The following is a 19,704-nucleotide window of genomic DNA, read 5'->3' on the forward strand; positions in this document are numbered from 1 at the left end:
CCTCCTCCCTCTGCCTCACTCCTCCTCCTCCCTCTGCTTCACTCTCCCTCCTCTCTCTGCCTCACTCCCCTCCTCCCTCTGCCTCACTCCCCTCCTCCTTCTGCTTCACTCCCCCTCCTCCCTCTGCCTCACCCTCCTCCTCCCTCTGCCTCCTCCCCCTCCTCCCTCTACCTCACTCTCACTCCTTCTGCTTTACTCCCCCTCTTCCCTCTGTTTTACTCTCCCTCCTTCCTCTGCCTCCTCCCTCTGCTTCACTCTCTCTCTCTCTGCATCTCAGCCATTGGCTTTTCCTGTTGGAGACCCTCTCTCTTTCCACTTGCTTTCTTCCTCCTCTCTTCATTTAGGAATTCATTATTTCAGTCTCTCTCTTGCTAGAGATCTTTGTGCTAGACACTGTAAAATGACTCAGAAAAATCTTTATCTTCCTGTTTCCTGGAGTAAACCTGGCTGGCTGCTGTGTGCTCAGTAGAGAGTGTCATAGGGTTTGGTGCCTGAGACTCTGCAGAGATCACTCAGGCAATCTGCAAATACAGTCATGACATACCAGGCAGCATAACTTCAAAGTGATAGGTAGCCCCTGGGAGTTGTTCCAGGGTGGGCCTCAGGCTATTTCTTCTCTTGCTTTTTTATTGTTCTTTCATAGAGACAGCATCATTTTTTATCATTTATTATTTTTATCATATCAGCATTATTTCTTGGCTGTTAACCTATAGGTGTTCACCGAACTACATTGATTAACTGTTTACTGAAGAGTTCCTAGAGGAGTTAAAATCTACCCTGTAACACTCATCAACTTGTATACACGTTTTATAAGTGCTTTGTTTTACTTTAAGGGAAAGTTTAGGGAAACTGTTCTACAGGAAAGATTCTAACATGAAAGATTTTACATGTAAGATTTTCATGGAAGAGGAACCAGTTGTCTTTTTGCTTTGTTTTGACTAGTGTGTAGAGTCCAATTTAGAAACGCTTAAATGTTGTTGGCCTGTGGAGAGTCAAATGGCCATAGTCTCGCATGGGATAGAAATTCACTGTCATGCATGTGGATGGTAACAAAGGGTTTTGCAAGTCAGTTTATTCAATAATGGGTTTTGATGTTCTTGTTGTTGTGTTTTTAATGAAGTTAGAGGGAATCCAAGGAACTTAAGAGTTTCTGATCCTACGACATCAACTATGAAGTTATCTTGGAGTGAAGCGCCAGGAAAAGTGAAACAGTATCTGGTCACATACACCCCCGTGGCAGGAGGTGAAACTCAGGAGGTCACTGTGGAGGGAGGCACCACCAGCACCGTGCTGAGGGGCTTGGAGGAAGGGACGCAGTACGCCCTGTCTGTCACGGCCTTATATTCCTCGGGTGCTGGAGATGCTCTTTCTGGAGAAGGAACCACACTGGAAGGTAATTGCTCTTTTGATGAAAATCTCTGAGCTTACTTGTGATTCTTCCTTTAGGAAACTTGAGATGCTTTTAGAGAATGAAACCTGGAAATGTATATTTTTTTCTCCCTCTCTGTTTAAGAATGGCTCTTATTTCATTTACTTATTTGTTATTTTTGGTGAAGATGGAGTCTCACTATGTTGCTCAGGCTGGTCTTGGACTCCTGGGCTCAAGTGATCCTCCTGCCTTGGCCTCCTCAAATGGTGGGATTACAGGTGTGAGCCACTGCACCTGGCCTATAATTCTTTCTCTTCAGAGGAATTTATATTGAAAAATAATGATAACACTGTTATTCAGAGGTGCAGAATGTAAGTAACTGAAGTAATTAAACTTGATTAGGAAGAAGTAGCCTAGGGAGCTGAGTGCATAAGGTAATAGAAGTGTGTTTATAGCACCATGGTTTGGGACTGTCCAAGTTGACTCAGTTGGCACTGTCATCCAGGTCCAGATTGGACCCATTTCCTGACTTTCATTCACCATTCATGAAAGCATTCATAATAGCTTGAGAAATGTGATAATCTAGGTTTCTGTTTATTTCCTTTCTTTCTTTCTTTCTTTTTTTTTTTTTTGAGACAGTGTCTCACCTTGTCACTCTGGGTAGAGTGCTGTGGCATCACAGCTCATAGCAACCTCCAACTCCTGGGCTTAAGCGATTCTCCTGCCTTAGCCTCCCAAGTAGCTAGGACTACAGTCACCTGGCACAATGCCTAGCTATTTTTTGGTTGCAGTTGTCATTGTTGTTTGGCAGGCCTGGGCTGGATTTGAACCTGCCAGCTCAGGTGTATGTGGCTGGCGCCTTCGCTGGTTGATTTTCTAAGTGACCACTAAAGTTTAGTTCTGTGTTAGACGTTCAAAGCTAAGGCAGTATAGGATTTAGCAAGAAGCATCAAGACTGGAGCTGTTTCCCTGGGTCTCTCGAGTTAATTGTCAGAGGGCTCATGTTTCTCCGGATCTTCTGTGATGTAATTGCAGCTTAGGGATGACTCATCACAACTACTAAGTAGTGTAAGAGAGAGAAGCACAAATTTGATTTAACCACAGTGAGCATAGGTACAACATCAGTGTATGATTATGATGATGTTGACTTGGTTCTATAGTTGGGGGCCTAAATGGACTACGGGGCACTAGTTTTCCTTCTCTTTATCACCATATTTTATGTGATTTGTCTTAAAATATTATAGGAAGAAAATGGAGCTGAAGTGTCTTTTGTGATGTGAAATCATGATGTAATTAGGCAAAAGACCCATCAAATGTAATGGCTCCAGGAACTGGGAGTTTTATGCACATTGTAGGTGGCAGGGACAAGGCCTATAGACTGGAAACTTCAAGACTTAGTTAAGAATTAAAAACAAGTAAAAATACATATTCTAATCAAAATAATAACAATAAAGAGTTGAATCCCCATAAGGATGTAAATGAGAGATTAAATATATAAAGCACTGAGAATCCTAGTTGTACTACCTCACTCTGCGACCTTGGAATAATTTTTTTACCCCTTTAAACCTCAGTTTAGCTGTCTATTAAGAGGGGATGACTATCCTCTTTCCTCTGCTCGCCCAGGGTTATTGTGGAGATCAAATGGGAGAATGTAAGTGAAATTCTCTGGAGACTGTAAAGTCATATATATATCATGACCATGATATAAAATATCATATATATGATATACTATGAAAAATATATAAAATTCATCAAGAAGAAATAACTTCTTAACTTTGGAACTGCTATTGAAAAATAGAATAAGCCACACACACAGTGTCCTGAGGTCGGTCGTCTGGAGGAACCCCTGCGTGGGGAAAGTTGGCCCCATCTAAGCGGCTTTCTCTTCTGCATTTGATGCAAAAGATCCTCGTGTGAGTGGACACATATGCAGTTCCAAGCCATGTTGTTCTAGGGTCAACTGTTTAGCTTTAGTATTTTAGAGGTAATGGATTGGTTACATGGAAGTTTTGAAAATAAGTAGAAATAGAAATTGCCTTAATTACAGAGACATAATCCAAGCCATAAAAACAGGAGATCTTTATATCTGGAACAACCTCCAGATGTTTGGAGAAGTTTCTCCTTTTCTTTTGACCTTTTGAAGTTCTCTTTCTGATACGCTTTCCACAGGCTTTCAGCCTAGATTGTTCCTAGGATCATAGGGTTGTTCAAAAAGGATAAACTGGCTGGGTGCAGTGGCTCACTCCTGTAATCTCAGCACTCTGGGAGGCCAAGGCAGGTGGATTCCCTGAACTCATGAGTTCAAGGCCAGCCTGAGCAAGAGTGAGATCCCAACTCTACAAAAATAGCCAGGTGTTATGGCGGGTGCCTATAGTCCCAGCTACTCGGGAGGCTGAGGCAAGAGGATCACTTGAGCCCTAGGGACTGAGGTTGCTGTGAGCTATGATACCATGACATTCAACCCAGGGTGGCAGAGTGAGACTCTGCCTCAAAAAAAATAAAAAAAATAAATAAAAAGGATAAACTTTCTATCATACTTTTTACACAACAAGTATAGATTATATTTGTGAATATTTCTTCTTTATAAGGCGTATCTTGGAAATAATTTAATAGTTTTACTTCCAACTGTATCTTTTAATTTTCTGAAATTGGCTTGCATTTTTTTTGCTCTTAAAAACTGATCTATTCATGTTTTGTCAAAAATCTTGATTCTAAAAATTAAGACTTTTTTTTCCAGGAATAATGTATTAAAAATCTTATAAACAAAATGTACTTTTTAACTTTATAGCAAACACACTATTAGATGCATAGTTAAACTAATTATAATTCTGTAGCTTGGCACAGTGGTATAGAAAAGCTATTGACTTGTACCCACATCTGAGTGTACACACTTGCACACAGTTGACCAGAAGTTATCTCTAAAGAAGATATACAGGTAGCAAACAGACGGAAGCTAGATATATTTTAGGTGTGTTTTAAAAATATAGTTAATTTGTAGCTAAAGTATAATCATCAAAAATATTTTTCCCACTTACACTAAAGCTCTTTGCTACCGTGAAGGATTACAGAAAATGCTGCCAGCCTGATTTTATTAACATATTTATCCCATTGCATTATGTGTGGTAAACTTGACAAATATGTGAAAGCATAGTTGTGACTAAATTAAAATAATAGAAGATTTTTGCCCCTGGTTATTCCATTTCATTTTATTATATTAACTCGGCCAAATCCACATACCATATACAGGAATAGGATATGATGGTAAACGCAGGGGTGGAAATCCCAAAAACGGAGCCAGGAGGCTGCTTCTGAGGGCTGCTGTTTTTCTAATCTGTTTTTCTCTTGGGAAAGGAGGTGGTAAGCGCAGAACTCGAAGGAATGTATCTTCCTTCCAGAGGCGTGGAGGCCGAGGCAGGGGCGTTCTGCAGGGCGCTCAGTTCACAGATTACCTCAACACATTATGGCTTTTGATACAAAAAGAAAGTCATTTTTTTTTTAAATATGTAGTATGGTCTACAACCATCCCTGACTTGAATCTGTTTTCTGGTACAGTTTTTGAAATGCAGCCAATTATCAGCAAATTCCCTTGTCTCTGCAAGAGAGATTTATTAGCATTGGCATTGGGGAGGTTCGCGGTTGGCTGTGGTACCAGGCGCAACAGAATCGCAAAGGCAGAGTTTATTACTATTTCAGACCCAAACTTCAGAGGCATCTGAGCACCAACCATTAGGTTTGATTTACGTTGTCCCCCCTCAACCCACATGCCCGTTGTTGTTAAAGTAGGCAGACTGAACGTGACTTCTAAACACTGCTATCTGTGTCACTGCCTTCCAAGTCTTCAGGGAACCTTTAGCTGCCACCAGAAGTGATTAGAGACAGGAAAAGCCATTTTTTATGAACCTTGAAATAAATAATGCCCACTTCAATTCAGAGATTCACTGCAAATGAATGAAAATTTCAGTTTGGGAATAATATGGCTCTCTTTAAAATTTTTGAGTGTTGTTTTTTGTTTAAGGAAAACATGACTTCTCAGAATTGCCTTTGTTTCAGTTGCTGTAGCAACCTGCCAGGGTCCCAGATGTGCATGGCTTCCTGCAGCTCAAACCAAGCTAACTCCGTTGACATTTTCTTACAATGAGGTTTTTAGCATATCACAGGAAATCCTGCATGACGTTGAGTAACATGGGCCTCCCTGAGATGGACTCAACAGAGCCTCTGTGTTTTCCTAGAGTTCTATCTCATAATTTGAAAAATCACCCATTCTGGGTGTAACAACATTGATGTTGCCAGGCAACTTCAGCCAGTCCCATTTCCTTTTCTGTGAATTGATTGTTTATCAGAGAAAAATATAAACCAAATCAGAGAGATAATAATTATGGAAGTGATTTTCTTTTCTTTTTTTTTTTTTTTTGCTGAAGCAGGCTTTGAAGTTGAATGGTAATTTAATTGTTAAGAGATTTTTTAAGAACTGTGTAGGGCTTAAAGTAACTGAGACAACTTATCAATAGCGAACTTTGTCCTTTGGAAGCAGAGCTCTAATTCATCGGTTATAAATCAAGAGTATTTCCACATGAACGTCATCCAGAAGCAGGTCTTCTGTATTGCTGTGGAAAGTTGGATGACTTTTGAGCTGAGCTCCAACGGAAAAGACAAATTGATTTAGAAGAGAGTTTACATTACATTTTCAATTTAATTTCTATTTCTGAAAGTGGTATGTGAAACTCAATGAAAGCTGGCTGGAATAATCTATAAGATGAAATATAGTTTCATTTCACGATGATTAATTTTTCAGTTATCATCATTGGCTAATTCGTGTTATAATTATATTTGAATTGGATGATAATTTGCTTTTCAGAAAGCAAATGGAAAAGGTCTAAGGAAACATAGGAAAGTTACTTAAATGAGGTATTAGTTCTTTGGCCTGGTATGTGGAAAAAAGCAGTGTAGAAATCGACCCCTGTGGATGTTCGGATCATGAAAAATGCACCTGTCTAAATCACTTCCCACAGCTGCACAGAGACACGTGTGAGTGGGCACTAGAGAAGCGGCTTTTGAATATTTATGAATATGTTTTACATGACTACGTTTGATAATGACCACAGAAATGCTGAGCATCAAAGTTCTAGAATTTTCTACCTTTAAATTTATGACAGAAATGCATCGTCATTCCCTATAACTAGACTATTACTATACTGGTAAGAATAGGATATATGGAAAGACTATTGTGATGGGATCAAAGCAACAAAAATAAAGGCCCATCAGCATTCCAGATGACGTTGAGAACATTGCCAGGATTTCAACTACCTGGGATGAAAGTGACACAGAGTGCACAGGCAAGTTGTCTAGAGCAGGAGAAAGTGCTATGAGATTAAATGTTATTGAAAACAATGACACAGGTAAAAAAACCTTAGCACACCTTAGTACCACTCATGCATTTGTAAGTCCTGGGACAGCGGATGAGGAGGAACTCAGGGAGGGAGTCACTGTTAGAACAGCAGTGGATCTGGGTTCAGGGCCAGGTAGTGACAAAGTGACAACAATTCTCCCAGAGCTGATTTCTGTTCACTGCCCATGGTTTCTGTGCCTTCACCTTTTGAGGAACAGTAACCTTCCCTGGAGAAGGGTCTTCCTCTTCACTGTTTCCTGTTCCCTCTTATATGCTCTTAAAAGGGAATCTTGAACAAACCTGACTGACTAAACCAAGATGAGCCAATTAAGCCTTCCCTGCAGTCGCTGATGTCTGGAGTTCCTTTGATTGAAGACGATAGGTACAGTATATTATAAACCGAGCCCATGCCTGGCCAGGTAACACTTTGAACCTCATCCACATGAAAACATGGTCCATGCTTCAATGACAAGTATGTATGGAGAGCCATTTCCTGTCCAGACAGGAAGGAGGGGAGCAGGGAGCAGAAAACGCCCGACATGTGCTGCAGGACGGGAAGATGTGATGAGAAGCTTAAGTCAGCTTCTCAGTTCCTTCAGAACCAGCCTTGAGATCAGCTCCCTAAAGGGGTGACTTGTTCTGGTGAAAGTATAACTATGCAGTACATAACCCGACAGGCAGTCCTCTGTAGCGCCATGCGTCCTGTGCTTGTGACCAGTTTCCTTTCACGGCACCTGTCTTTATTTTGAAGAAGGCTTATTCCTAAGGGAAAGCGAGCATGAGGATTAGGGTCCCTTCCACGCTAACCAAGCAGAACTTCCAAATAGATGCTGCTCCAGGCCTCACAGAGGAGAAGTGGAAAGAAGACAAAAGAAAGACATGGGGGAAAAGACTAAAGAATCATAGAGGAATTTGAACCACGAGGTAGAGTTAAAAGATTTTTAGAAAGCACCAAAACTTAGGCACATCCATAAATGTTCCAATTTAATTGATCTGGGAAGCGACGAGCCTTTGGCAGTTCTGTGCATCTGTTCAGGTCCTGTCTCATCACTTTGATGCTGAGAACTCCAGAACCTGAGGAGGTGACACAGCCCACTGGTGGCCTGCTCAGCTGCTGGCCCACCTGGCCCCAAGACCAGCTCGGCCACTTGTCAGCCTGCCTTCTGTAAACTGTACCCCAGGGTACATGCAATCCACTTGCTTCATTTTTTATGATATAATGTTTAGCCAAACCAAGATCTCATTTTTTAAAAATTCAAGGGTTTAAAAGAATTCTGATAAAATTTATTTGTCATGGGTATATCAATGCTCAAAATTCTTGGGCATAATGGCAGGAGAATACCCAGCCTTCCCTCCTACCTTTTTTTTGAGAAAAAGTTATCCATATGTTTGAGAACAGTATAGGCTTAATAGTTAGGAATATTCTTATTAAACTGACTGACATATGGAAAGCTCATATGGAGGAGTTTATCTTTTCCAATCTTGGCTTCCGGATCAAAGTATCTTTCTTCTTTCTTTGAGTCTATATTTTTTGTCACCAGTACAGAATGCTGTGTTGCCAGTGCCTGCCAATAGTGTCTTTGCATACCAGAGGCAGAAACTTCAATTTTTAAGGGATTTTTTTTTCTGTGTTTACTAGATTAGTGTTGTCATGCATGAATAAGAACTCAGGAATAGTTTTTAGTTGACTTTTTCATTTGCATCTTAAAACGTGCTTTTGCAGATTATTTTCAGGACATCGATAAACCTGGCAAAGGTCCTTCCTCCATTTTGTTCTAACTTTCCAGACCTTGAGCGTTAACACAGTTGATTAAAATCCGTGGGGTGACGTGTCTCAGGACCCAGCAGCCTTTTGTTTTAAGGCCAGTAACGTCTTTGTGAATGTATTTTTGCTTCAACCCCAATTCTCTTCCTATTATTTTTCTCACAGTGAACTCATTCGCCTGTGTTTGTGAAATTGATGTCTGTTGTCATGGAAATAAACAATGTCACAAATCGAACGCTGTAGAAAGTGGAATGAAAAATAGGCTGAGGAAAAGTAGGAGCTGAAATGATCGCTTTTAAATGACCCGACTGTTAATTTGGAACATGCTTCCCCCAGGCTTGCTAACTTTCTTTGTCTTATGTATTTTTAAAAATGTCATTAACGCAGCATTCAGCTGATTTACCTTCAGTCACTTTCAAGTGAGGTCATAGCAGCTCTTCCCGACTGAAATTTAGGAAACTTAGGAGAAAAGGCACATGTGGAAAAACAGCGTATCTCAAGCAAAGGGAAAATGACGCTATGCATTTAAAACTTAGAGAATATCGAAACAGATAAAAACCAAGAAAACCTCACAATCAAACTGAATAAAACAAAACAAAAAACAACAAACAGCTTGAAGCTGTACTTGCCTCTTCCTGCAGGTAGAGAAACGTGAGGGTGAGGCCCGTTTAAGTAGCAAGGACAGCGAAAGACGACTTTGAGACGGGAATTAGCCTCAAGTACTGAGGGAAAAAGTCAATGTGTTCCTGAAAATAAGTATTCTTTGTTGCAGTGAAATATGTAACTAATTTCCTTCCAGAGATGAGATGTGTTTTCAGCAGTTAAAGTTATTTATAATGGAGTTAGAATTTTCCATTTGGGCTCGAGGTCTGGTAGGCTGCCCAGCTCTGGTTTTATTTATTTTTTGCCCTGAAAATCCAACCACATATGATAGGTTTTTGTCGTTTAGATTTTTCTTTTTCATGCATTGTTATCTTTGTTTTTCATGCTGGAATATAATTGTTTAATTAAAAAGTAGTTTTAGGTTATTAATATTTACTCTTTGAGCCAAGTAATATAACAGCCTTTAAAATTCTCTTGTAAGAGGGTTATATATCATTTGCATGAATATACAATTACTGGTCCAGTGTATGCTGGGGAAGCAGATAGTTTCATATTTATGTCATACCGTGGCATAAACCCTGGTAAAAGTAGCCAATCTAAAGTGACCTGTATATTTATCTTACATTTAAAATATGGAAAATGAGGGTTTTATTGGAAGACATCTGTGCCTCCCATTAAGTTGAGGTTTCCATATTTTTCCATTTGGGTTGTATTTTTTTGAATGAAAGAGCCAAAACTTAGTAGCAGACGTTTTCGATCAGCTAGAACAAGTGGTGTGTTTTATTTTGATGACTAATTGCTTTTAAGTTTTCCAGAAGAATTGGTGGTTTTTAGTTTCACTAGGGTTAAGCTATATTGAAGGTTTGTACTTCTACCTTTTTAACTGCATAAACAAGTAAAAGTTTCACCAGAAAACAATGATCGGAATGAAGGTTTGCCAGTGATATTCAACTGTTGCAGTTATTGTAAGTCATACTTTGAAACTGAGCTTATTTAAATTAAATCAGAGAGGAAAAGATCATGTTAAGGTAATAAAAATATTTGTGAATAATGGACTGTGTCATAGGTAGACTGAAATGTGTGACAAAATTTTGGGATTTGCACCTATTTTTTTCCTTTAGAAAAAATTTAAGTGTATATGTCATTCACGTGCCTTCAAGTGTATATGTCAGGCTTCTCCTGAAGGGCCTTGCAACCAACCTTTCTGGGCATATGGGGGCAAGGTTGATAAGTAGGACTCAACTATAATTCTGAGGTTTTGTTCCATCAATCTGTTCTGCTGACAGAGCAGATAGCTCAAAAAGAAGAAATTTATTATCATTAATATTTTTTGAGACAGAGTCTCACTCTGTCTCTTGGACTGAAGTGTAGTGGTGTCGTCATAGCTCACTGAAGCTTCAAACTTCTGGGCTCAAAGGATCCTCCTGCCTCAGCCTCCTGAGGTTGGCTCTATGGGCACACATCATCATATATGGCCATTTTAAACATTTCCTGTAGAGATGAAGTTTCATTATTTTTCCCAGGGTAGTCTTGAACTCCTGGCCTCAAGTGATCCTTCTCCTTTGACCTCCCAAAGTGCTAGGATTTCAGGCATGTGCCACCATGCTCAGCTGAAGAGAAAGGCAGTTTTAGAGAAATTGAGTCTGAGTCCAGGAAGTCAGGATGTCTACCAGGAAGAATGAATATTTAAATATCTACTAGACATCTAAAAAAGTAGTTCACTTTTAAATTTCTATTGCAGAACGTGGTTCACCTCGAGATTTAGTTACCAAAGACATCACGGACACATCAATTGGGGCTTATTGGACGTCTGCTCCTGGAATGGTTCGCGGTTACAGGGTCTCGTGGAAATCTCTTTATGATGATATTGAGGCTGGAGAAAAAAGTCTTCCTGGAGATGCAATTCATACTATGATAGAAAATCTGCAGCCAGAGACGAAATACAAAATTTCAGTATTTGCAACTTACAGCAGTGGAGAAGGAGAACCTTTGACAGGAGACGCCACAACTGAATGTAGGTAACATCACAGGTGTGTAGGGATGTGTATTGATGCCACCTAATTGGCTCAAGTGACATACAGATTAACCACTTGCACTTTTTCTTTATATGGTAAATGAGGACTGAAGAATTAGGATCTTTAAAGAATTTGGTTTAAATTAACATTATGTTAGTTTCTTAAAAGTATATCAAATTTTGAAATAGTGAATTTCCTTATCCCTTTCAACTGTCCACATATATACACATATTCAAATTTATTTATTTATTGTTTCTAGTCGAATGATCAATTCGATAGCAGACTTAATCAGTGGAAAGATCAAGAGCCATGGAGACAAAGAGAATTCAGGCACATGTATAGCTGTTCAATCTTGGTCCAGTTACATAACTTTCTTTGAGCCTCAGTTGCCTAATCTGTTGAGAGCATATAAAAAATCTTGTTTAGAGTTGTTGTGAAGATTAAGTGTAGTAACAATGTACAAAGCACCAATGCAGTGCTTAGCCACTTAGAGCTGTTTGACGAATGATGAGTGGTTGCTGAAACTGTTGTAGATTTTTTTTTTACTTTATTCTTATTGTATTTGATAAGGTTAAATAAAAAGCCCAATTTTCTGGTGCTCAGATTTAACTCAATTTCGATATTCTTTCTTATGCACAATTATGAATGACCTACCATTATCATCTGGCCAGTGAAGGATGTGGCAAAATTTCTTTTTTTTTTTTTTAAGTTTAATAGAGTTTATTTGATCATTAAAGCACTCATGAATCAGGCAGCATTAACAACTGGATGAGGTTCAGAGAGTTCCACTCCCAGAGCATGGGCAGTAGATTTTATAGGCTGAACATGGGAACAAAGTAGAGATATTTCTTGATTGGCTAAAGCTTGGCATTTGCATTATTTGGGATTTCTTAATTCATTTTCCTAGAAAGTCATTTTTTTGAGTGATTATGATGTTTCAATGTAGGCTCAGCAATTGTAACATATGTCCACTTTGGTGGGGGATGTTGACAATGGGGGAGGGTGTGCATCTTGGGGGGGCAGAAAAGAAAATGTGGGAAATTTCTGTATCTTTTTGCTAGGAACATAAAACTACTGTAAAAAATAGTTTATTTAAAGAAATTAAACTAAACTAAAATAAAAATCATTGGGTAAGCAAGGGCGTTTCTAAGTATTTGTAGCAGAAAATTTTATTCATTTTGAGAGGATTTTAGAAAAAGAAGATTCTGAATTGGGGCATTCTTGCAAAAAAGCAGAAGGATTTGGTGATTTTTCTGGCAAAGGAAGTTAGAGGAAGTGCCATGAGCAATTTCAGCTAAGTCCAATATCCTGATTTCAAGTCTTTAAACTAAAAACTTTTGGCTTGACTTTTCTGAGAAATTCATTATTTTTTATGAAATAAGCTAAGTTGATCTCTAAGTTTAAATTTGTATCTAAATTAACCAAATTAAAAAAATCAAGCTCCTTATAGGAAATTTAAATATATGAAAAAAAAATTTCTTTGATATTCACATGATTGATTTCCATGTTAGTAAATGAAATCTTGTGTCTGAAATATATTGGCTGGTGTAATTTATGAAAACCCCTTAGAAAATCATTCTCTATTTCTGGCAAAATACATTTTTTTTTTTTAGAGACAGAGTCTTTGTCACACTTGGTACAGTGCCTTAATGTCACAGCTCACTTCAACCTTCAGCTCTTGGGCTTAGGCGATTCTCTTGCCTCAGCCTCCGGAGTAGCTAGGACTATAGGCACCTGCCACATGCCTGGCTATTTTTTGTTGTTGTTGCAGTTTGGTCAGGGCTGGGTTTAAACCCACTATCCTTGGTATATGGGGCCAGTGCCCTACTCACTGAGCCACAGGTGCTGCCTACAAAATTCATTTGTTGAAAAAGAAGCCAGATTGTAAACTTAGGCCTGGTATGACCTATATAACTAAATTATTTGATATCATTCATTTGAATACCATTCAAATGGTACTATTTGATACCATTCAATTATAAAAGTAGTGTATTTAGATGGATTTTTAAAAAAATATTTGCCTATGTTTTGTCTATTTCCAAAAATTCTGAGATTTTAGATGATTATTTGAGATTGAGAATGTCTGCAAGGATTTGTTTTAACCAAAAGTAAGTATATCAGAAGAAATTGGAAATATGGTTTCTTTTGATAGCTCACTCACTTGAAGAATAATAATAAAGATCAATTTGAATATATTTTAATATTTCTAGAAAGCAATAAACTTAGCAGAGAGTTGTTATATCTCTTAAGCCATAACATATATTGCAACCAATTTACTCGTGGCTAAAATTATATTTTTGCAACTCTCAGAAATATAATTCATAGTCATACATTGAATCTACCTATTTTATCATTCTCATATTTGTCCTCTGTACATATTATATCTTTAAAAAATCTGGCTGCTTTCATGATTTTCTTTTTATCAGTGATTTCAAACAACTTGATTATGATGTATCTTGGTTTAGTTTTCTTCATGTTTCTTGTGCTTGGAATTTGTCAAACTTCTCGGATCTGTGAGTTTATAGTTTTTATAGAATTTGAAAAAATTTGAAATTTATAGAATTTCAAAAAATTGAAACAAAAGATTATTTTTTCCAATACGTTATTTATTACACCCTTACCCTCTTCAGGTCCTCCAACATGTTAGTCTGCTGGAAGCTATTACACAGCTCACTGAGGCTGTGCTCATTTTATTCATCATTTTCCCTCCTTTTGTTTCATGTTGACAGTTTCTATTATCAGATAATCAAGTTTACTCATCATTTTTCCTTCAATCTAATCTGCTATAAATTTCATCCTATGTGTTTTTCATCTTAGACATTGTATTTTTTATCTCTAGAAGTCTGAGACTCAAATATATATATATATATGTATATATATATATATTCCATATCTCTACTTCTGCTTAATCTTTTTTCTACCATTATTCACATTTGGGATGTAGTTATAATAACTATTTTAATATCCCTTTTTATCTAATTCTGTCTAGTTCTGCCTCTATTGATTTTTTTCCCTCTTATACTCTGTTGTCTTTGTCAACTTGGACTTCCCATAACAAAATACCATTGACTCAGTGGCTTAAACAGCAGAAGTTTATTTCCTCACAGTTCTGGAGACTGGCAAGTCCAAGATTAAGTTCTGGCAGGGTTTGGTTCCTGGTGAGGGCGCCCTTCCTGGCCTGTAGATAGTCACTTCCTTCCGTCCTCATGTGGCCTTTTCTCAGCCTGTGCATGTGGAGAGAGGAGGAGAGCTCTCAGGTGCCTTCCCTTATAAAAACACTAATCTATCAGATTAGGGACTCGTATGAACTCATTAAACCCAAGTGATTTCCCCGAAGTCCCCATTTCCAAATAGCATTACATGGAAGATTAAGGCTTCACCACTTGAATTTTGGGGGAAAACAATCATTCATTTCATGACATGGATGATAATTTTTTCCTTCTTGGATGCCAGACATTGTGAATTTTACTCTGTTGAGTGCTGGGTATTTTCATATTCTTATGAATATTCTTAAGTTTTGTTCTGAAATACTGTTGAGTTACTTGGAAATAGTTCGATCTTTCTGAAGCTCACTTTTACACTGTTTTAGTTTAGAGCTAATTTTTACTCCATTGTTGATGCAGTCACCTGAGTACCCAACACTATGTCCCTTGAGTTATGAGGTTTTCTCTCTCGCTAGAGGGAGTATTTTTAACCCTGTGTGAGCTCCTGAAATTATTCCTTCTGCTCCTTTTCTGTGGTTGTTCCCCAGAACTGATTAATACTGGATTAAAGTCTCAAGTATTAATTTTCTCTGTGGTGTTCTCTCCTTTATAGTTCTTTGTTCTGAGGGGCCCAGGTGCCTTGGCTTCTCCAGACTCTCAGAACTATCTCGTCAATTAAGGGAGGGTGCCAGGTTTCATCTGGAGTCTTCCTTTTTGTACTGGGGTGTGGAAACTCCAAGTAGCAAGCTGGGTGAGCTCAGAGGCTATTCTCATTTGCCCCTCATCTCTCACAGGGGTCGTTGGACCATGCTGCTGCTGTCCAGTGTCTGAAAAGGATTTTTTATTTTTATTTTTTTCTTCAGTATTTTTAGTTGTTTCAAATGACTCTTGCCCATTTGAACATCAGAGTTTCTTTTAAAATCAGGAAGGATCCTTTGTTGATTTCATATTTCCTTTAATCTTTCCCATTGAAAATGGGTCCTTTTGAACACCATGATATAGAACTGAATGGAACGATCCTGGTTATAAACTGTAATGATGTATAAAAAAAAAGTTTTTGGCTGTTTGTGGATGTTGGTGAACTGTTTCTGACAGTTATGAATACTTATGAAATATTAGTAAAAGATATTATTTATTAAATATTGACATATTAATATACTGTTTATTAAATATTGGCATATTAATATATTGACATACAGTGTCACAGTCTAATTTATTAAATATTGACACAGTCTAATTTATTAAATATTGACATATTAATATATTGACATACAGTGTTTTCTAAAATGCTCAGCTGACACCAATTTGTCCTTAAGCCCTTGCGATGTTTTAACGTGTTAGCTTCCTCTTCTTTCATGCTCAGTCTTATGTGCACACGGCAATTGCAAGAACAGTGTCAACTGTAGTGTGATGGTGACTTTTCCTGAAAAGACCCAGATCAAATTTCTACCCCTGCATTCATGCCTTTTAGTAGACCCAACAGCATTGTCCCTGGGAGCATTCTTTACAGATGGAAATACAATAAAAATTCTAAAACCTCATCTCCGGAAATTGATGTTTTCTTTGCTAAAGTCATGAGGATGCAAATAGGAAATCCCTGCAATATGAACTTCCATTTTGTAGTGTTAGCGAGATAAAGTGAAAACATCTTACGGCGCTCTCCCTGAGATCAGGCTCACACGCCATCACGGGTTTATGAGTGATTACAGTATTGAGCAAGAGAACAGCACACATATTTCAGAAACCACAGATTAAGCTTCTTTTCACATAGACGGAGAGAAGGGCATCTAGTCTCTTTCAACACGGTTTACATTTTAATCTTCCTTTTATCTCCCAGTATCTCAAGATTCCAAAACCTTAAAAGTGGATGAAGAAACAGAAAGCACGATGAGAGTTACGTGGAAAGCGGCGCCAGGGAAAGTTGTCAACTACCGCGTAGTGTATCGCCCCCGGGGGGGAGGAAGACAAACGGTGGCGAAGGTGCCTCCCACAGTCACGTCTACAGTGCTGAAGCGACTGCAGCCCCAGACCACATATAACATCACAGTGCTCCCAATCTACAAGGCAGGGGAAGGAAAGCTTAGGCAAGGCTCAGGAACAACAGGTACAGAATATTATTTTTGGAGGAAAGTGTATAATGTTTCAAAAGATGACTTTCTTTTCTTAAAACAAATTTTATTTTTAAGTGGGAATTATATATATGTATGGAGTATAATGTGATGTGTTAATATATCACTGAATGAACAAATCAGGCCAATTACCATATTTACCATCTCACGCACCTGTCGCTTCTTGTGATGAGAACATTTAAAACACACCCTTTTAGCAATTTGGAAACATACAATTCTTTACTATTACTTATTGTCACCTAGCTGTGCAATCTCACCAAAACTGAGTCCTCCTGTCACACTGAAACTGTGACCAATATTTCTCCTCTCTGCTATTCTCTCTACTTGACATTTTTAGATTCCACATATAAGTGAAATCATGTGACATTTGTCTATGTCTGGCTTGCTTCACTAAGCATAATGCAAAAGATGACTTCTATATATCTACTTCATTAGTAAATATTTAAGACTGATTCTAAGGAAATTAAATTGTAATTATTAAATATGATGTCTAGCAAACGCATCATTTTTACCATTCTAGTTTCTGGTAAAATTTTCAGGTGAATTGATTCTGTGTTGTGAGAATTATTCACGCTTCTCCTTGGGTAGCAGTCTGTTGTCAGGACTTTCATTGGGCACGATGTCTTGTGTTGCCAGACTTAACCTTTTTTATAAATATACATTTTGTAGGGGTTAATGTTAAACCTTGATAGCCTAGTCTCACTGATACTTTAAAATCTTTCTGTGTTTACAGTGTCTCGTTTTAAGTCTCCCAGAAACCTCAAAACATCTGACCCGACTATGTCCAGCTTCCGAGTGACTTGGGAGCCTGCCCCTGGTGAAGTGAAGGGTTACAAAGTCACATTCCACCCTACGGGGGATGACAAGAGACTGGGGGAGTTAGTGGTTGGACCCTATGACAATACGGTGGTTTTGGAGGAACTTAGGTAGGAATGAAGTACATTTGTGTTAAAAGATTGAAAAACTTCTACAAATTAATGGACCTCATACAAATAATCATTAACTTGTTAGTCTGACAGTTCAGTGTCTGAAATCAGTCAAAGCTGCTTTCTTACACAGTGCTGCTGGGGTTAAGGTTAGGAATCAAAGGCCTGCAACAGAATTTTGGGGAGCAGGATTTTCTGTCATGTTTAAGTGAGTTTTATCATTAGGAGACTGGTAACATTTTTGAGTAACACCCTGCTTTTGAAAAAAATTGATATCTGTATTACACAATGTTAGCAAAATTCCAGCCATGTGCAAATGTGCAGGTTCCTGTGATTTTTGGAAGTGCTCAGGAAACTCAGGCTGAGTGCGAATCCCCCTCCCATGGGATACAGAAGAGAGAAAAGGCAGGACTTTATGCTGGGTGCCAGCTGGCAGGAGAGGGCAAGGCCCGCCAGTTAAAGGTCTAGCTTGGGGCTGTGTAGTGGAGAACAAGGAAGTCTGAGTTTGAACAGCACCCTACATTCATTATGGTGGAGAGAATGGACAACTGTGTGTTGCATCGGAAAGTTTGCTTTTTCCATCATTCATTCGTCAGTATTGAAATCTATATTAATGCTTGTTATTTACTTTTAGAAGAGTAAGGAGAATGAAATGCATTGAGCTCTGTGTTAGGGGCTTGGTGGCTCCCATTACTCTCTAAGTTTCAACATTTCAATCATGTTCTTAAAAGCCATCCCTAGAAGTGGTAGGAATAAAGAGCCTGCTGCTTCTCTGACCTGCAGAGAGGGATGGGAGGGACTCTGTGTCTGAGAGAAGGCGAGGCCAACGCTGGAGCTGTGGCTCTAGTTTCTCTGGAAGGCTTGCTGTCTGGTGTCCCTGATACCTCTCGGGGTGGGCGTAGCCTAGAACATGATGGAAATTATTTTTTGTCTCTTATGTTGAATATTATAAGTTCTTCTGAGTGAAGTTTGTAAGTCAAGAAGTATGTCTTTCTAAAGTCACAAACTGTTACCACTTGAACCAATGGTCCATGCAGACAATGTACTTTCACATTTCAGGGCAGGCACCACCTATAAAGTCAATGTTTTTGGAATGTTTGATGGGGGAGAAAGTTTACCACTCGTTGGACAAGAAATGACAACCCTTTCTGACACAACTGTGATGCCAATTTTATCTTCTGGTAAGAAATTGAGTTACGTTCCCCTGCTTAACATTATGAAGCTATCTCAAGTATAAATTCTTAGGTTACCGTACAATGAAAAGTGACTATCAAATGTTTGCATGAAAGTTTATTTCAGTAATTTATATACTTAGCGAGGAAACGTTTTCAAACATCCAGTTAAACATACTTTGGGCAGTATTATTATTATTAATTTTGTGCTTCTTTTGTCAGCATTAGTTCCATAGTACTGTATTATTTAAAGATGGGTTTTGGCTAAGTGTAGATATTGTACCTTTTTTCACTTTTTAGAGACGAGGATGTGGTTTTCTTTTGTTAAAGTGATTGCAGAAACAGTTCATTCAGGGTGGACAAGCAGAGTTAGGTTGTATAAACAGGTGGGCAACCATAGCCTGGCATGTGGAATGGGGACATAATTCCTTTCCAGTTTCTGCCACTGTCATGATTACGGCCTCGATGTATGTGAAGCTACTTTTTCACATTATTAGGGGAGGAGGTGGTGGACAGAGTTTACCTGTAAATTTTTCATTATTTCCTAAGGCAAGGTAGATCTGGGCGGTACAGGAGCAGCTCGCAGAGGCTTAGGTGCCTGGGGTAGCATTTGGGGAGCCTCGATCCTGATGTGATATCTAAGACGTGAAAGTCACATTTGTTCTCTGGAGGGTGATGATGAATAAACTTCATTTTTTCAGTGTTTTTTCTTTGTAATGTAGAGATTGAATGCTAACATTGCAATAAATCAGAAAATTCATATCTTGTAAAATAAGTTATTGGAAAGAGAACATTAAATCAATGGATGTGGGTAAAATAAAGTGTCGCATCTTGCTGTTTTGCATTAATGTTCTGTTGTTTCTCTGATGATGATATTAACGACTTATATTTTTATTTTGTAGCTTGTACACTGAGGATGTTGGGATTATTTTCTCTTTCCAGAGCTCTTTCTGTGTATCAGTGTCTGTGCTTGTGTCTACACGTCTCAGTTTGTGTATTTGTTTGCACACTTTTCTGAACTGCCTTCCATCTTTCCTGAGTCTTTAAATGTGCGAACTTCACCACCTGTACCTACCTGATTTTTAGACATAGAAGATGATGTTGATTATTTAACTAAATAATTAATAACTAAGTAA

General features: G+C 38.4%; 1 protein-coding gene across 1 annotated transcript in view; it reads left to right on the forward strand.

The window, feature by feature from the left end:
• The window catches only part of COL12A1 (collagen type XII alpha 1 chain), a 122,180-nt gene that overhangs the window by 28,763 nt on the left and 73,713 nt on the right, over positions 1 to 19,704 (forward strand). The window contains exons 13-17 of the mRNA XM_023517274.1: positions 1,121 to 1,393; positions 10,865 to 11,137; positions 16,179 to 16,445; positions 17,204 to 17,396; positions 18,456 to 18,577. Coding sequence (XP_023373042.1) covers positions 1,121 to 1,393; positions 10,865 to 11,137; positions 16,179 to 16,445; positions 17,204 to 17,396; positions 18,456 to 18,577 — 1,128 coding nt within the window. The remainder of the gene's footprint in view (positions 1 to 1,120; positions 1,394 to 10,864; positions 11,138 to 16,178; positions 16,446 to 17,203; positions 17,397 to 18,455; positions 18,578 to 19,704) is intronic.

The sequence above is a fragment of the Otolemur garnettii genome, unplaced genomic scaffold, assembly GCF_000181295.1.
Source record: "Otolemur garnettii isolate 467f Iridium unplaced genomic scaffold, OtoGar3 scaffold00107, whole genome shotgun sequence".
NCBI lineage: Eukaryota > Metazoa > Chordata > Mammalia > Primates > Galagidae > Otolemur > Otolemur garnettii.